The sequence below is a fragment of the Fusarium flagelliforme genome (assembly GCF_020744385.1).
Source record: "Fusarium flagelliforme strain FIESC 12 MPI-CAGE-AA-0113 chromosome Unknown B0J16scaffold_5, whole genome shotgun sequence".
In the NCBI taxonomy this organism is placed as follows: Eukaryota; Fungi; Ascomycota; class Sordariomycetes; order Hypocreales; family Nectriaceae; genus Fusarium; species Fusarium flagelliforme.
In genome coordinates, this window is record NW_025763507.1 from 215,645 (window position 1) to 232,221 (window position 16,577).

Genomic DNA, 16,577 nt, shown 5'->3' on the forward strand with positions numbered 1-16,577 from the left:
TCCTTATGCAACAGACTCCATCTGGAATTGTGCCTATGAGGCGCAGTCCATGTGCACTTCTGCCTACAAGGCGCAATCTCACTCTATCTATTATTTATTTATACTGTTTTTCTTCTTTTTCAACATGAAACTCCTTTACCGCCAACAATATCTATCATCAATAGCTCAACTCTATCTGCACACCACGTAATTGAGCAAGCTCCTACTGTATCATCTAGCAGTCTTCATTCCGCCTCTATTAAATCTCTACAATGGACGCTGCTGGCCTCATAGTTGGCATCGCGGCCTTGTATACGGCATGCAGGGACTGTTATGATTTCTATACCACTGTCAATGGAGCCGAAACGGAATCGTCGGCGCATTTGCGCGAACTCCAGATTCAACAGTCAATCCTCAAAGCCTGGGGCTTTCATTGGCAGATTCAAAGTGAAGACCACAGCAAGCCGGACTATACTAAACGGAAGCACACTAAACTTCATCAATACCTTTCGAGTAACCGATTTAAGGTCGAAGGCGTCTTCAAAAGTCTTTCCGCTCTTGCCGATACACTATCCAACCAAGAGAAACTCACTAAGCGCTATGGCATCCAGCTTCACCCAGTCAAACCCATCGAGGGTGGATCGGAGGTGACCCATAATGTCCAGTTGGCCATCCCAGATTCAACAATGGAGGATGTCAAGCCAGTCGTCTCTGAAGTCAGAAATCGTCTCTCAGTGATGACTAAGCTGAAATGGGCTTTGAAAGACAAGGAAAAGTTCAAGAAACTTATCGTCGAGTTGAGATTACATAGCGAGTCCCTCTATCGCCTCTGTCCTGAAAATGCATTTGAGTCGATGAATGTTTATCTCACTTTGGAATGCTTGGCCAGACAGGAGTCACCGGCGGGTCTGAAGTGGACTTCAAAGCTTGCGAGCCAGCATGCAGAAGTTGACGAAGGGTCTTTGGTACGGAAAGGTTACGAGTTGTTGGCTACAACGGCTACTCTGAAAGCATTGGTAAATGAGAATCGAGGCAAGGCCGAAGCAAGTGACGGCTCTCTTCCCAGCCTTGATGAGGTAAAACCTGAGATGTGGTATTTGGGGAAGGGCCTTGCCCTGTTCGAAGGGCAAGTTGTTTACGTGGAAATGCGAGACTACCGGGGACCACCATTGGATCATACCCCAGAACAGAAACAGCGACTGAAGCGTCGTCGAAGACGGGCGCGCCTTTCGGCATCCTTTTTGACGCCTCAATTCAATGAAGTTGACGAGAATCAGATCTATCAAGACAGCAGCAGCGATGAGGATGAAGATGAGGAAATCGAGAGAGTCAGGCCGGCAGACCCCAGGCTTCGTGCTCTCATTAAAAACTTCTACAACACCTTTCAAGATGCCAACATGATGAAAAGCGTCTATGGTTTGGATATCGCTGGCATGATAGACCACACAGAAGGTGAACACAAAGGCCATTGCAGCATTCTCTACAAGCTCCCCGGCACGATTGGCGTTCAGAGTCGTGAGCGACCTGCGGAAAACCTAAAGCTTAGAGCACCTGTGACACTGCAGTCGCTCCTAGGTACGACAGTCAAACGAGGAATCCGATCCTCGCTTGGTGCACGTTTCGAGCTAGCTAGAAAGCTTGTGCGTGCAGTTTGTTTGCTTCACTCCAGTGGGTGGCTGCATAAGAACATTCGCGCAGAGTCTGTCATGTTCTTTCCGGAGCATCTGAATAGACTCCAAGATGATGGATACGAGGTCAGAATTGAAATCGATGTTTCAAAGCCTAGTCTGATGGGGTATATCTTCTCACGACCAGACGATATCATAATGCGAGAGGATCCACCATCGGTGAGACCAGATTATATAGAGTATCTACCATCGCAACCAAGCGAACGACGAACAATGGATCAACAACCATCCCACACCGTAACATGGGATGAGCCGGTCTACAGAAACTCTCAGCCACTAGCCGGAAAGACAGTGCCTAGGCATACCAGTATATACGGTCGAAATATGTTGGGGAAAGTGGCCAGGAACGAGGAGGCCAAAGAAACAAACATCAGCGGCTTTACGCTTGACTACTACCAGCATCCTGCGAAGCACGCAGACCCAAAACGTCTATATCGCCACGCATACGATGTATACTCTCTTGGCATTCTTCTAATTGAGGTCGGGCTATGGGAGAACGTAAACGACAGCTATTACCCATATCAGGGTGATTGCGAAGAAGATTATTATGAGCGAAGAACGTGGATTTGTAAACAGTATCTAGACCGCGTAAGATGGCAATGCGGAGATACCTACGCGGACGTTGTACTTAGGTGTCTGATGATCGATAGTAGTGATGACGAAGTAGCGAAGGCAAGTGAGAGGGAACTTTGTGTAAAGATAATAGCCGACTTGGAGAACTGCCAGGCCTAATTTTAATTTCAAAATATTGCTCTGTACAATAACCTCAGAGACGAAATACCTTGAATACTTGCACACCTATTAAGCGACATCGTTAGGAAAATGAGTACTCTAGACTGTATATTTTGCAAAGACTATTGTATTCTGCCTTGTATATGTTTGAGATAGACAATCTCACATGATATCACATGTCTTTAAACATTCCCTTTCCAGTCTTTTTACATGCAGGAACGCTTATAGCCGGATGGCTTAAGATCGGCGTTGAAATCTCGGTCCGTCGGCCACTAGCGGCTTATCCGGGCTACGGTCCCGCTTGTGGCACAGTTTAATTAAAGTTTGGGTCCAAGTGAAGCAAAACGCCTATGGCTTTCAGGCATATGCTGCTCTTAATCCTGAAAATCTCGTTAAAGAACCCTTCTGTAATTCATATAATATATAGTACCTTATCAGGGGAGTTTCCTCTACCTACTATTAACAATGAAGCATTATTCGTTACCTGGACTGGTTAAAATGTCCAACGCAAGGGATCATACGGCCTGGTTATGTTGTTCTCTCAGGCAATCACTCTTTGGTTTCCCTGTGAGGTTGCTTGGCATTAGTGGATCCCTGAAAGTCGCATGTTGCGGCGCGTGCTGAACGAGAATTTTGAACATGGCGTTATGCATCGAGTTGAAAGGGACCATTAAGGTTGGCTCATGCTCATCAGCCACGTCAGCCATCTTGTCATTATTACACATGAGATTAACGGCTCGCATGTGAATGGGAAAGAATCTTTTAGTATATAAGGCCTCCCACAAGAACGTTCATTCTCTGATATTCTGTCCTTATACTCTATCTCATCCTTCCTCTCACAACTCTATCCACCGCTAGAACTTCTACCATATCTTCGCAATGAAGTGCTCTATTTCTCTTCTCCCTCTTCTTGTTACTGGCATTCTTGCTATTCCTGCCCCAGGCGCCCCGAAATGCCCGGCCGTAAGTATAACCTGACCTTGAGTTTTCTTGTCGGCTCTAAAACATTGTCTCAGAATAAACAGTACAACGAATGTGGCACTGCCTGCCCAAAGACCTGCACTAGGCCCGAGGGGATGGCTTGTACAAAGCAGTGTGTGTCGGGGTGCTTCTGTAAAGAGGGGTTTGTTCTTCATGATAAGGTGAGTTTAACGCTATAGGCCGACAAACAATACTGACGCTGTTTGGTAGACTGGAAAGTGTGTTAAACCGAAGGCTTGCAAGGTTTATTAAAGTAATAGATGATAGCGGGTGTCTTAAAACTAGCTGGTCTATGACTTGCTCTATAGTACCGTTGAATAGAGATGTGTTAGTATGTGCTAGATCATAGTGTGTAACCGCTGTACTACGTGCATACCTATTGTAAAGATATAATAAAAGATATAACTTGGTGCTTTGAATTCAGGTGAAGATTTGCATACATGCTAAGAAGTACATAGTCTTGGTAAAAGTTTAATTATAATTGACTGACTGTAATACTAAATTATTACTAAGGACACTGTACTTATATATTTGCTAAAGACTGAATAGTTGATAATTCTATCTTAAACTTGTCTGACAAACTGTGTCTTGTGAGATTTAAAGAGGGTAGATCGGTCCAACACTGCACCAGTTGATGACCGAATAAAATCCACCTCAAGGTTGTTAGCATCCCGGAAACGAATGGTCGCGTAGCTAAAGTCATCCGCATATGCAAATGCATTTATGGAAGTCTTTTTCCCAACCGCACTGAGTCCCTCAATGTTTCCTGCACCTCCAGCCACGATGTACATGGGAGCTTTTGGATCCTTCATTCCAGCAGGGTCAGCAGTCCCGTTATACGTGGGATAGAAGCGCTGTGAGTTGTGCACGTGGCCAAAGACGGCCAAATCAACGCCATACTTGTAGAGCAATCCCTCAAAAGCTTGCTGGCAAGGCTTGCAGCCCTCTTCGCCAGTAGTGTACCATGGGCGATGGCCTGCGACAATAACCCAAGGTGTGACTTTGCGGTCAACTGATGCTAGATCAGCCTCGAGGAATTGTATTTGTTGATTGGGCCTGCCGAATGGTCCACTATTGAGGTTCGCCGAGCCACCTGGCGCATCAGGTGCATTGGGGAAGTCGGTCTCAGTATCAATCATGACTACATGTGCCATTCCGTATTCGAAAGAAAACCAGAACGGAGGGTTAGAGAGCTCCTTGGCCTTATTAGCATTAACTCTTGCTGTGGCATCGGAGGATGTCGATGTGAAAGCGACAGGCATAGATCGGCCGAATCGGTGCATGAAATCGGTAAAATTCTTTTGGCCCTCGGGACAAAGCTTGTTAAGAATTGGAACTTCCTGGCATGCGGCCTCATGATTACCAGGGCTGACCATGTAAGGCTTCCGCCCAGATATGGGAGCCAGCTGATCATAGAATGTCTCAAGGATTGCTTGGTATGCCTTCTGGCCTTCAAGTAAGTTCTTCGGCTTGAGAAACCAATCATCAGCGTATGCCAAGTCTCCAGGGTGAATGATGAATTCGTAATCATCAGCTGTTGTGGCAAGACGGCCAATAGTCGTGTGGTTCAGCGAGGGTTGAACGTTGGGGATAATATCACGTTTGGAAGCATCGCCCTTGATGGTGAACCCATCATCACCATAAACTCCGAGATCAATAATGGCGTTCATTGCAAACGGCGTTTTATCACCGGGTGCACGAGGGCTGAGAAATTGATCGATGGCTGACTTCTTGGAACCAATCTTGTAGTAGTAAGTTGTCGCTGGGGAAAGATTGTCAAGCGTGACGGTGTTGGCCCATGTACGCGACGTGGGATACGTCAAGGATACGTCAGAGCATGCTTGCTGGTTTAGTGCGTCTTTGGAAGTACCATAGTTGACGCAGGATTTGACTTGTTTGGCATATGTGTTCCAGCCAATGGTCACACCTAAGAGGTTTTAGCATATGAATAGGTCATATAGAAAAGTGAAACTAACTGTTTGGTCCGTTGAAAGCGAGTCGCTGTTGTACAGGTGTTGATAGGTCCGACGGGATAGGCGGAAGGCTAGCCTTGGCTAGGGCGCCAGCCACAAAGAAAAGTAAACTGGCCATGGCGTTTTGCATATCGGCTATCTTTCTCTAAAAGAAATATAAGTGATTGAGGAGCCCAGTTCTGTAGCGAGATATCGGACTTCCCTTTTAACGATCAAGGCTTCATGCACACATTTTATACTCTCAAGTTACTTGTCCAAAATATCGTTCGTGTGCCGCATAGCCGGCTCGCTACCTTAGATATTCCCCATTGAGAAAGAGTACCGACGTGCTGCATCTTTGATATATTGGGTGCCAGTTATGTTTTGGGGAGATTTATTTAGCCCGTGGACATTTGGTGTCTTTTTATTGGTTCCTTGATTTGACTCTGTCCTTCGTTTAACATCTCCTTGAATTCTCATTGGTGGAGAGTTATAGTTAGTCGGTCACCCAGAACGGTAGGCAATTGATTCTTATGGCACCTTTTGACAACAATGTCCCTTGCCGAGGTTCCAGTAAAACTTTTAAACAGAAACTGCCCACAGCTGCTAGGTGGAATACCCACATGCTCTGAGGTATTGCCTCAGTATATATTATCGACCTGCCTTTTTGGAAACTAATCCCAGGGCGTACAGTGTGCAACCCACGAGGCTTATTAGGTAATCTGAATTGGGGCGAGAATCTTCAATTGCGGGAGTTATTGCACGGGTACATTCTACGGATGGTGGAACTAGTGCTACTTTCAAGACAGGACCAGACGTATCTAGGTTCAGCACCGTTGAGATCAGTCCATGAGACCAGCTTCGGGCGGAAAGGAAAAAAAGTTTCGTGTAAGCATTGGAGTCATGATGTTTAAACGAAAGTGTAAACTCGTCGAGGGCTTAACCTGGACCGTGGTTGGATTCTATATTCAGGCAGAAAACTCAATTTAGTATGAAGAATGTATATATAGCTTTCCTCTTCTCAGACTTGACTTGACTGTTCTCGGATACGTTGACTGCATTGAACCCTACTACCATACTTCGCTCGTACTAAAACCGACCATGGAGTCTCAGAACACGGCAGCGATGGCATCAGAAGGTACCGTCCTCGACAATGCTATCGCCGACAACTTAAATTCAGATGCCGACCGCGGTGAGCTCCTTCAATTCCTCCGATATCAGCGAAAGAACGGACCAACAGAGGAAATCATTCCCATAGAAGGGCTTGAAATAAAGTTGGGTCTTGTTACCAACATTATCAGGAAGGAAAGCAAAATGCTGGACAAGATTCAGTTCGCCTACTTGATTCGCTTGTCATCTGATGACCTTCAGTCTGTTTCCTCAAGCGAATCGGGTCTATCGAGCCTTACATGGGGCTCCCAAGCTTACAGTAACTTGAGACCACTAACGGATTATTGCAAGTACAATTTGCATAAGGAAACGGATTTTCCCACTACAATACCGGTCTCAAACCCTGAGGTTACTTAGCTACATTATATTCCACGTAATTACAACTATTAGAGTATCTAAAGGACTAGCTACTAAGAGTATAAGAGATAACATAGTTTAGTTACCTAATACTAGTTTAAGCTAGCACTTTAGCTACTTTATTACTATAGCCTTAGCTTAAGAGAATAATTCTTCTATTACTAATTTACTGAATTACTACTAATATTACTAGGTATTAGAACCAGATTTGTACCGTAATAAATACTGTTACATGTTGTTACTACTCTAGCAGTTTAGAGCCCAGACCAAAATACCCTTATACTCGTTGTCGTATTCCTTTGAACCTCCTTCTTGGGCCAAATACTTTTGGTACCCTCTAACATCTCCGTCCACTCATTGATCAGCTCACCCCTTCCACCCCGACCGGCGAAATGCAGGAGGAAGTCCCCTCGTCTTGCATGATAGTCCTTTAAGCCATCCTCGTCTGCCTTCTCCACGAAGTCAGTGGCCGACCCTTTAGGATATGTATTGAACCATTCTTGAGGAATAAGTTGAACGTTGGCTTTGAACTTTGGTTCATTCATTATGATCTCCATAGCACTTTGTTCAGTGAATGGAAGTGAGATATTGGGTCTGTAGTACCGGAATGCAGTAATATCGCTGAAGAGCTCGATTGCCCACTGGTTGACCCGGACAAAGAAGACGCCATTGTTAAGGCCGTTCCAGTCGTTCGTCACCATGAGATGTATATCGTCGTACTTAGTATCGTCTTGTCGCTCGGATTCTGAGTCATCTGCCTCTTCGATTTCGTCAGACTCGTCAACGTCGTGGGGTGGGAGAAAGCTCGATAAAGGGCGACACTGATCGAGGATCAGGGTATCGCGGTCAACCCAGAATAGCCATTCCAAGCGTTCTTGGGCAGGCTTCACCATCTCATCCAAGAGGAGGGACAGGATGAAGGCAGGTTTGTTCCAGAGTGAATCAACCACTGGAGCACACATAACCTCCAGTTCGTTGTCATGGATCATGCTATGCAACAGATGTGTACGCAATGCTTTCTGATAGTGTTCTTGAACACTGCCAAAGTGTGCAGTGACTCTTCCGATTCGTACATCTGAGGATAGATATGGAGGTATATGCTGGCATGCGTTCCGTATAGCCTTTGCTTCTTGCAGGAGGGAGGAGCTCAGTGAAGGCAAGCATTGGTTTCCACCATGAGGATGAATAAGAGAAATTGGATCATGCCTGGTGCCGTAACTGAAAGACTTCGGCCAGCTCCAGTCGCCGTAGAATGTATAGGCTTGGTAGCAAAGAAGGATGGCAAATAACACAATGACCGTCTTTAAAGTAACCGCCGCTGTTGACCACGGTAGTCTCTTGAGCTGAAGCATGATGACTGTTGATCTGCCATCCTGATTTGTTAGCAAGCTCTGACTATTTATAACAATTCCACTGTGATCCAACGAAACGTGAGAGTATCTGCAATGGGTCTCATATCTTGGCCGTTGAGAGTCGTGACGATAGCTCTACCATTGTCGTAACAAATCCAAATGTTGACTAGTTCCAATCCTATTTCCAAGCATATTTTGAACTTGCAGGGATAGCCACTTAGGGAAACTCTCTGCTCTGCAATAAGCCACCTCATCATGGGACGTGATGAGGTTCCATATAAGCGCAGATACCCAATAAGCATCACGCGCCTTATTTGCGCGGCGACATAACCGTGGTGGCAGTGATGTTGGCTGGCCCTGTAGACCTGAGATAGAGAACTAGCGCGGGGATAAATTAAGACGAGACTGTCACTCTAAACGTGCTTTAGTGCAAATACGGTAAGTAATCTCTTGACACTTGCCGACACGAGGCTGGATCCCTCGAGAATACGAAGTGTCCATTCTTAAAAAGGAAAGGTCGCTTAAACCCATGTCGCTGCTCGGCTGAGTCGGCGACATGAAACAACGGCCCACGGTGGGTCGAGTTACGGCAGTACCAATGAGCTGGCGGGCTACGATGATCCTGGGGCAAACGCTTGGACGAATCAACCATCACGATCTAGCACAGCCCTATTTATACTGGTGATGTTATAAGTCAAACCAAGCTCCCCAAGATATAGCTCTGATTAGCTCTCTCGTAACAAATGGATTACCATGGCCACGACACAACCTCAAGATCAACCACGAAAGAAGCGAACCAGGGCCAAGGTCCCCAAGGTCAGAACAGGCTGCAAGACTTGGTAAGTCTCTAAGACCTTGGGTCGGTTAAAGAAACTCGGGCTGATTTGTAATTTAGCAAGTTAGTCGGATGATAGCGAATGACATGAGCTGTAAGACTAATCTAGAGTTGCAGGCGTCGTCACTTGAAATGCGACGAAGCAAAGCCGTCCTGCCTTCGTTGCTTGAGAGACAAATGGATTTGCGATGGGTACTCTCAGAGCAGTTCAGAGCCATTTCATGTCAACGTCACATCGTTTTTTAAGTTGCCATTGCATACCAAGTCCGATAAAATGACCAGTGGGCCCAGTTCGTCATTACGCCCATCTCTGACAGGCGGAGTCCTGGTGAATACCGCTGATAATGCTCTCTATTACCATACGAGAGAATGGGTGATTCCTGACCTCGAGATGATTAATGGTTCCAGAGAGTTCTGGTACCACATTATACTACCAATCTCCTATTCAAACACTGCCATCAAACACGCGCTATGTGCGCTTGGGGCTTCTCATCAATGGTTCCTCGCATCATACCCAGGGAACCTAACTAACTTAGATCACTCCATCGACTACGAGCATCAAGCGAGTGTCAAATACAGCGAGGCTTTTGCCATGATACAACCGGTGATGGCGGAGAATTCTCGTACAAACATACATACTGCATTACTGTGTTGTACGATATTTATATGCATCGAGAACTTACACCGCCGGTACGCTAACTCGGTGCGCCATCTTCACGCCGGTCATCAACTTCTACAGTCATTACGCGCCATTCAATCGCTGAAACAACTACCCAACGGAACGAGTTGTCAACGTGAAGACCAGAACAATGGACTTCTGAATATATTAGCGGCAATGTTCTCGTCTCTCGAAAAGAGTATCGGTGCTTTCACCGGAGATACCTCTTTCTTCAATATGATTTATTGCACTCCGGAGATAGAAATGGGAAATCCCAAGACGCCTTTCTTGACTATTACGGAGGCTGAAGACTCTCTGTCGGCCTTGAACACATTCTTCGATAACTGTCTGTTTGGCAGCGACAGCCTACGCCACGCCGATCAACAAGTTGGCTGCAAGAGCCTTGCACAATCAACGACCGACTCTTTCATTCATGCTATGGATCTAATAAATCCCCTCTTCCTCTGTTGGAGTTCAAAGATGCAACTCTTTGTTATGTCTGTCCCGATAACTCTATTTGGAAACCAAGAAAAACGTCGCTTGGCAGTGTTATCATTGTATCAAACAACATGGTCAGCTTTCCTTAACACGGATCCTCAAGACACAGGGTTCACTAAGAGCGACTATGAAAGTATACTCAGCAAGATCGAGCAGATTGTTGCGCTGGAGCACTCACAAACCCGGCCAGTCTTTGCCTTTGATGGCCATCTAGTTCGCGAGCTTTCTACAATCTGCGCTTCATGTACAGATACCGAGATACGGACTCGATCGATCACGATATTACGATCTATGAATAGACGCGAAGGAGTTTGGGATAGTTGGGAGGTGGCAAATATCTACGAGAAAGTCTTTAGTGGATTAGAAGACGGTACTTTGTCATTTGACAACTTGCCATGGGGTTTAACTGATTTAATAAAAAAGCTATGCAATTAAATATTACTGCCGATAAAGGATACAAAGCATGATGATATTTGTACGTTACAGCCTGTGATGACTCCTCGATTAGGCCAAAATTCCTTTTGGCTGAAACAGAGGGCCCAATTCAGGATTTGCGTCTCAGCACATTCTAACACAAGGTTTTCGGATAACTTACTACCCAGATGCCCGGTTTCCAATTTAGGTCGTGTTTCAGCCCAGGATAATAAAATACCATGTCCTGCATTACATAACGTTAATGTATTTTTGATATTTCGAGGTATCCTCAGACAAGCTATATATCCTCTTATTAAATGACAGTTAGACATAGCCCTATTAGTAGAGATCATTAGAAATTAGTGTCTTGTGACAACGCATCCGGAAGTTTTGACCATTTGAAATGGACAAATATGATTAATGAAAGGCATTAGTTCATGTGCCATTGTCCCTTGCTTTTGGCTGCGATTTCCACACCACAAGAGGGAACATGCTTTGTTAGTAATCTGGAGGTTGGAGGGCGAGAAGGGTTTATCGTTTGTCAGCTAACTCAACATGTTATGGTCGAATCAAGTTACAAGTGCTCGCTTTGAGAAGTACTGTAGCAGGACTGGCTGGTTACAGGATGATATTGAATGGATATCATGCACAAATGTATCGAAGGCTCTGGAGATAGACATGTCAGGTCTCAAGCTAAACTGAGCTTTGTAAGATTTGACCGAGCCTGTTAATACGTCCACTGGTTGGAGTCACGTACCACATAATAATGAATCAGTCGTGCCGGTTTATAAGTGGCTATTTAGGGTAATCGGCCCGAAGCCCCCGGAGGGTAGGCGAGATACGTGTGCTATATGTTATCTCGATCGCGAAATTCCTTTATTGCACTGCACGAGTAGGGAAATTGAGCAGGTGCCTATAGATGAATAAATCGAAGGCTCTTTGCTAGCTCTGAGATTCCTTCTGGCAGCTAACATCTTGATAAGGAAAGGACATTGCCACATGACTATTGTGTTAGATTTATTTCCTACGTCATTGTGATGGGATGTCTCTTGTGATAAAGGTTTTCTTGCTGGTATGAGGAATCAGGCGATAACCCGAAAATATCACGGCATCCGCTTGTTGCTCCCAATCCCTCTCGAGTAACTCTACGCAACCATTCCTCGAACCAAAGGCTTATCTTCATGTCTGACAACACGCAGGCAAGTGGCCTCAAGCTTAATTGTTTTCTAACCTTTTAGTTAACAAGATACAGAGTCAAACCGTGCCATCAACCGATTGTATGAGCTTGAAAGATATGTTTAGAGTAATGAAAAGAGACCAGCACGGTATCTGGTGCCTTGGTCAAGATGGCGTCCTGAGGCACTTTGATAACCTACGTAATGTTGTAGACGCGTGTGGTCTTACGCAACCACAGATCAGAGAATATTACAACGTCCCAGACAATCAGATACCGCCCGCGCTTCTCACTGCCGACGGCCGTCATGTCTCGGAGTGGACAAGTGGCATCCTGCTCAGAGCGATATTCCAAGGATCCCAACAGAAGAGGGAAGGGCCAAGAAACTTGCAGCTCGAGAGGAGTGCAAGAGACTGAACCCTAATTCTCAGTGTCTGAAGCCTAAGGCTGACGAGGAGAAGTGATCACAGGCCATGTATCCACCAGTTTCCAATACCATTCCAGATTGAAAGCGCCTATGCTCCACAGAATTCAATGCTCTCTTACGTATTCACAAGACTACGAGTTTACTTTCAGCTACTAGTCCTTGTCTCAAAACATCTCAGGTGGGTTGTGGATAAATCATGTAGAAGATATGAGAAATAATCTTAATAATACCTACTCAATAGGTTGTTTTTAAATATAGCTAAGACTATAGGTAACAAGCTGTATCAGCTATTTCAACAGGATAAAATAGACTTTTTATTACTTAGTTTGGATGTCTAGCTTGTTTTACATAATCGGTTTACACTAAATTATTTATAAATTAGTAAGGAAGAATTCTAAAGATAATGACTAAACAGAAATATAAATAATCATATCAGGGCAAGGAAATTCACTTGAGTGATTATTCAAACTAATACAATCTCTACCTCCTCTATTATAAGACCGGACCATCGCTACTAGACTACACTTCTTATTACAAAATGGAGTTCTTCCTTTTCTCTTTACTCATTACAGTTATCTTTAGCTAAATAGGCATAGCGGCTTTGCAGCCCGTTGACGTGTTTGTACCAGCCGATCCGCCAGCAGCCCGTTAATCCAACAGGTGATCCACCAGCTGTTGATCTACCAGCCCTTGACCCTTCAGGTGATCCACCAGTCGTTAGTTAGAAGTAATGTGTTCGGGGCTTTTATAAGTTAGGATAAAATGAGGGTTTTTGATTCGTTAGACGATCTTCCCCCGCCGCAAGGACCAAGCATACACGTACCTAGAATGGGAACTAGTGAGAACACAAGTCAATATAGGTAATTGCTATCGAGTATAGAGCAAGAAAACCTGTACACAGCGGAGGATAAGGCAGAACTTTGTATTGTTATCAAACTATAACTCGTTAGCTTGTGCTTTAAAAGTATTAAAAACAGCATTTTAGCCTCATACCCTAGCTAATCGGGCGACGATTGCTGACATAATATGGGCACCTCGGTGCTTAAAAATTAACCGCCCGTGCCGTGAGATCACTTGCCCTATTTATGAACCAGCTTAAATTAAGGATGACGATTAAACAAGGGGACTCATACCGCTGGCTAGCTATTGGTTGAACGCTTGGTGCGGCTGGAGTGACGGGGGTAAAGATTTGCATTAGGCGGGAGGAAAGACCGCCTCCGCGAGCATTTAATAATAAGCGCAACCGGCGTAAATTTCGTCCATTAAAGAAGTCTGCTTACCTTGCGCATTGCTGGCACGTTTTGATTGTCTCTTTATTTATCTAACCTTTCGGCTTGTTGCTTTTAAACTATTATCGAAATGGCATATTATAACACGCTTCGTTTTCAGCTCTTAATCATTACGATTACGCTACTTGCTAATGCACTTTGCGTGCAGGCTCGTCGAGGTGGAGGAGGCGGTGGTGACTTTGACGGTGGATCAAGTAATGATGGCGACAGTAGTAACAGTGGATCAAGCAGTGACGGCGACAGTGGTAACAGTGGTCCTAGCCCCGAGGAAAAAGCACGCAATGATGTATGTCGGATGGAGATTGGTCATACCAGTCCAGTCTGGCTACATCGATGGGTCGGCACATACTACAATGGAACAATAGTAAGCGGAGAGAAGTCCCTTCAATAAAAACGAGAAATGGCTGTTATCTAATACCCAAGAATAGGAAATTTCAATCGAGCTCGATCGTTGTAATGGCACTTGCAAGGAGTCAGAAAGTACGGTCAACTGGGAGCTGACTGGCGTACTATCTATACTGGATCCTATGCATCCCGCTGCAGGGAATAGCAGACCATACATACCACGCCCAAAAAACCCCTTTATTGGCCTTCTATATGGATGGCCCAAGGGCGTCAACCAGTCCGAACTCCTTGCAAATCGAGACGACACATTTCTTCCGCCGTCCGTTAACCTTGCTATGGAAACTGTCTCAGACTTTCAGTATAATGAAGTCATGTACGGGCTTAAACCGTCCGATACTGTGAGCCGTGACAATCCAACCTGCAGGGTACAGGACGTAACCAGTACGGACGAGAGATACGAATTCGAATGCGTATATGATGGACTTGGAGTTTACAGAGCAACGGACAGCAGCCAGTTCACAGCTCCCATAACCAACTCTAGCGGAAGGAGCCTCCTGGTATCAGAACCTGGGAACAACACTGTGCTCTCCGGCAGCTTCGATCCGAACTCAGCAGAATTCGAATGGAGAGGTCCCTTCAAGGCATTTGCTGGATCCTTCGGTCAGGATTCTTTGAGGCCGTCTTACACAGCGGGACATAACCATATAAGTGTGGATAAAGCTCTTTATGTGGGCGAATTTATAGTTCACTTTTATGGCAAGGTGGATCGTGAGTATAGTCACGAGATGGCATTTAAGAGCGGGGGTGATGTGAGCTGGGATAAAGACGAAGCAAAGATCCAAAACGTTACTTATTGTTCACGGGCCCGCGACAGATTCTCTTATAACTTGTGGGAACTCTCCTTCTTTTTCTCTGTACTCTCAATAGTTTATATATAGAGAGGCTTGATACAAGACTGATAGAGTGGCTAGCCTGTGTTGATATCGGTTAATCTTAGCTTCTTGCACATCTACCTTAAATGGATCGCCCATACTTATAAGTCATAGTGCCCTTGTGAAAAGAGCAAATAGCTTTACAAACCTTATCTGATCGGATCGCCCATCCTATCGTCACCGCTGCCAAAGTCTTCAAAGTGCACCACGTGATGAGGAGTCCGCAAGCCGGAACGTCTCTAATGATATCTCGCAGCAGGTGTCCAATGAACTTGCTTGGTCTTTCAAGACTTGAAAGTCCTTGCAGAGGCTGTCGAAAATTGGTAACCGCCTTTGTCTGTGGAAAATAGCATAGAACCAGTACGTCATTCAGTATGACTGCAAGCTCGCAGAGAGACACATCAAGCTGCGATAGGACCCTCTTGGTAGATATGTTATATAATTCTGTGCAGCCAATCTCGTCGCTGATATCTTCTTCAACAAGCCCCTGTAGCCCGAAGTCGAGGGCGGTCGGTCTTATCTGAATAGACCGCCGAAGACCGAGTGCTATAATCTTGTCACGGATGATATAGCACCACCAAAGCCGCTTAAGAGTGATTGTTCCCCCCATTGTTGAAATGAGGTGTTGTATTTCTCTGATTCGGCTGCTGAACGAAACGAATTGCTGCAGCAAGTAAGTGCTCGCCCAGTCATCAATTCTTGTCACATAGTAGGTCAGCATGAGAGCACATTGAGCTTTACTTATGTCATCCCCTGCGCCAACGAGATGGAAAAGGACCTAATTCACATGAGTGCTCATGGGATGCGTTCAGGCTCCGGCTAGTCTTGGGTACTTTGCAGCGGCAGTAAGAACAAGATCGTGCTTCTTGAACAGACGACATGCTGATACATCGAAGCGTGAAATCAGACACCAATTGTAGCGATGTCAGGCAAAGATAGCACCTTTCAACTAGCGGCTGTTTTGAAGGACGTAATACCGGACTGGCCATGAATAGTATAGCGTGGAGAACCAGCAGCGGAACCTTCTTCGACGGGTCAAGTTAAGTGCATGGACTTCTATATAGTGCCTTCAAAGCCCCTTCATTTAGCAGTAGTAATGTTAGGTGCACGTGTTGGAAGGACTGTTTGTTGGACTTGTCTAACGTTGGCTTTACAACCAGGTGTGTGCAGTCTTTACACTCAAGACACAGAATATCCTTATGCACCATGTCCCAGAACACATCGGGTAGGACAAAATAGTATACAAAAAATAGGACAAGTAGTCTTCTATAATTACTACTTTACTCAGCCACATTGTGAGAAGCCAAGGGGATAATAATAGTTTCTGATGTTAGCTGTAGGGTTGTCTATTGGGTTGTCTATTACATACTACGCTATTCCTAATTAGGATAGACATAACCCCGCCGGAAGATAAGCTACAATAACACCTGTTAATACCCGGAGGTTGCTAAAATAGCCTTAAAGCGTCTATTCAATAAAGCTACGATAGTAAATCCACTGAGCGTTGGAAAGACTTTCCGTTTCTATCCACAGAAGGGGAGGTACTAATCAGATCATATAAAAAGGGAACACAGCGGGTCGGTAGATAAGCGAGCCAATCCTTGCTTCTCACATGAGGCTACTTCTCGCCCGATCGGAGGTTGTGGGGTTGTGGATTCGAGATCTTAAATAACGACTTTTTAGCGTTGTTCACGGACAGTCGGGACGGTGTAGCTGAATCGGTTGGCCGGCACGCGATATGAAATCCCTTTAATCTTTGTGAGCTGAGGCTTGTTTTTCTGCAAAGATAAGAAC

The 16,577-nt window shown here is 45.2% G+C and overlaps 5 protein-coding genes across 5 annotated transcripts; 3 read left to right on the forward strand and 2 right to left on the reverse strand.

Moving 5' to 3' along the window:
* Nucleotides 1-124: 124 nt before the first annotated feature.
* On the forward strand, nt 125-2,399 carry B0J16DRAFT_363277 (uncharacterized protein; the record flags this gene model as incomplete). The annotated part of the gene is made up of 2 exons (XM_046129863.1): nt 125-329; nt 387-2,399. The coding sequence occupies exons 1-2, from the start codon at nt 252-254 to the stop codon at nt 2,397-2,399; spliced, it is 2,091 nt and encodes a 696-aa protein (XP_045980763.1). The 5' UTR covers nt 125-251.
* Nucleotides 2,400-3,943: 1,544 nt separating this feature from the next.
* Nucleotides 3,944-5,483, reverse strand: B0J16DRAFT_321111 (Metallo-dependent phosphatase-like protein; the record flags this gene model as incomplete). The annotated part of the gene is made up of 2 exons (XM_046125614.1): nt 3,944-5,307; nt 5,357-5,483. The coding sequence occupies 2 exons, from the start codon at nt 5,481-5,483 to the stop codon at nt 3,944-3,946; spliced, it is 1,491 nt and encodes a 496-aa protein (XP_045980764.1).
* A 1,578-nt stretch (nt 5,484-7,061) lies between these two features.
* B0J16DRAFT_343538 (galactosyl transferase GMA12/MNN10 family-domain-containing protein) lies at nt 7,062-8,544 on the reverse strand. Its single transcript, XM_046128057.1, has one exon. The coding sequence runs from the start codon at nt 8,209-8,211 to the stop codon at nt 7,114-7,116; it is 1,098 nt and encodes a 365-aa protein (XP_045980765.1). The 5' UTR covers nt 8,212-8,544; the 3' UTR covers nt 7,062-7,113.
* Nucleotides 8,545-8,940: 396 nt separating this feature from the next.
* B0J16DRAFT_343540 (uncharacterized protein) lies at nt 8,941-10,655 on the forward strand. Its single transcript, XM_046128058.1, has 2 exons — nt 8,941-9,047; nt 9,158-10,655. The coding sequence occupies exons 1-2, from the start codon at nt 8,965-8,967 to the stop codon at nt 10,635-10,637; spliced, it is 1,563 nt and encodes a 520-aa protein (XP_045980766.1). The 5' UTR covers nt 8,941-8,964; the 3' UTR covers nt 10,638-10,655.
* Nucleotides 10,656-13,404: 2,749 nt separating this feature from the next.
* On the forward strand, nt 13,405-14,838 carry B0J16DRAFT_306142 (uncharacterized protein). Its single transcript, XM_046124780.1, has 2 exons — nt 13,405-13,870; nt 13,935-14,838. The coding sequence occupies exons 1-2, from the start codon at nt 13,577-13,579 to the stop codon at nt 14,787-14,789; spliced, it is 1,149 nt and encodes a 382-aa protein (XP_045980767.1). The 5' UTR covers nt 13,405-13,576; the 3' UTR covers nt 14,790-14,838.
* The last annotated feature ends 1,739 nt before the right edge of the window (nt 14,839-16,577 follow it).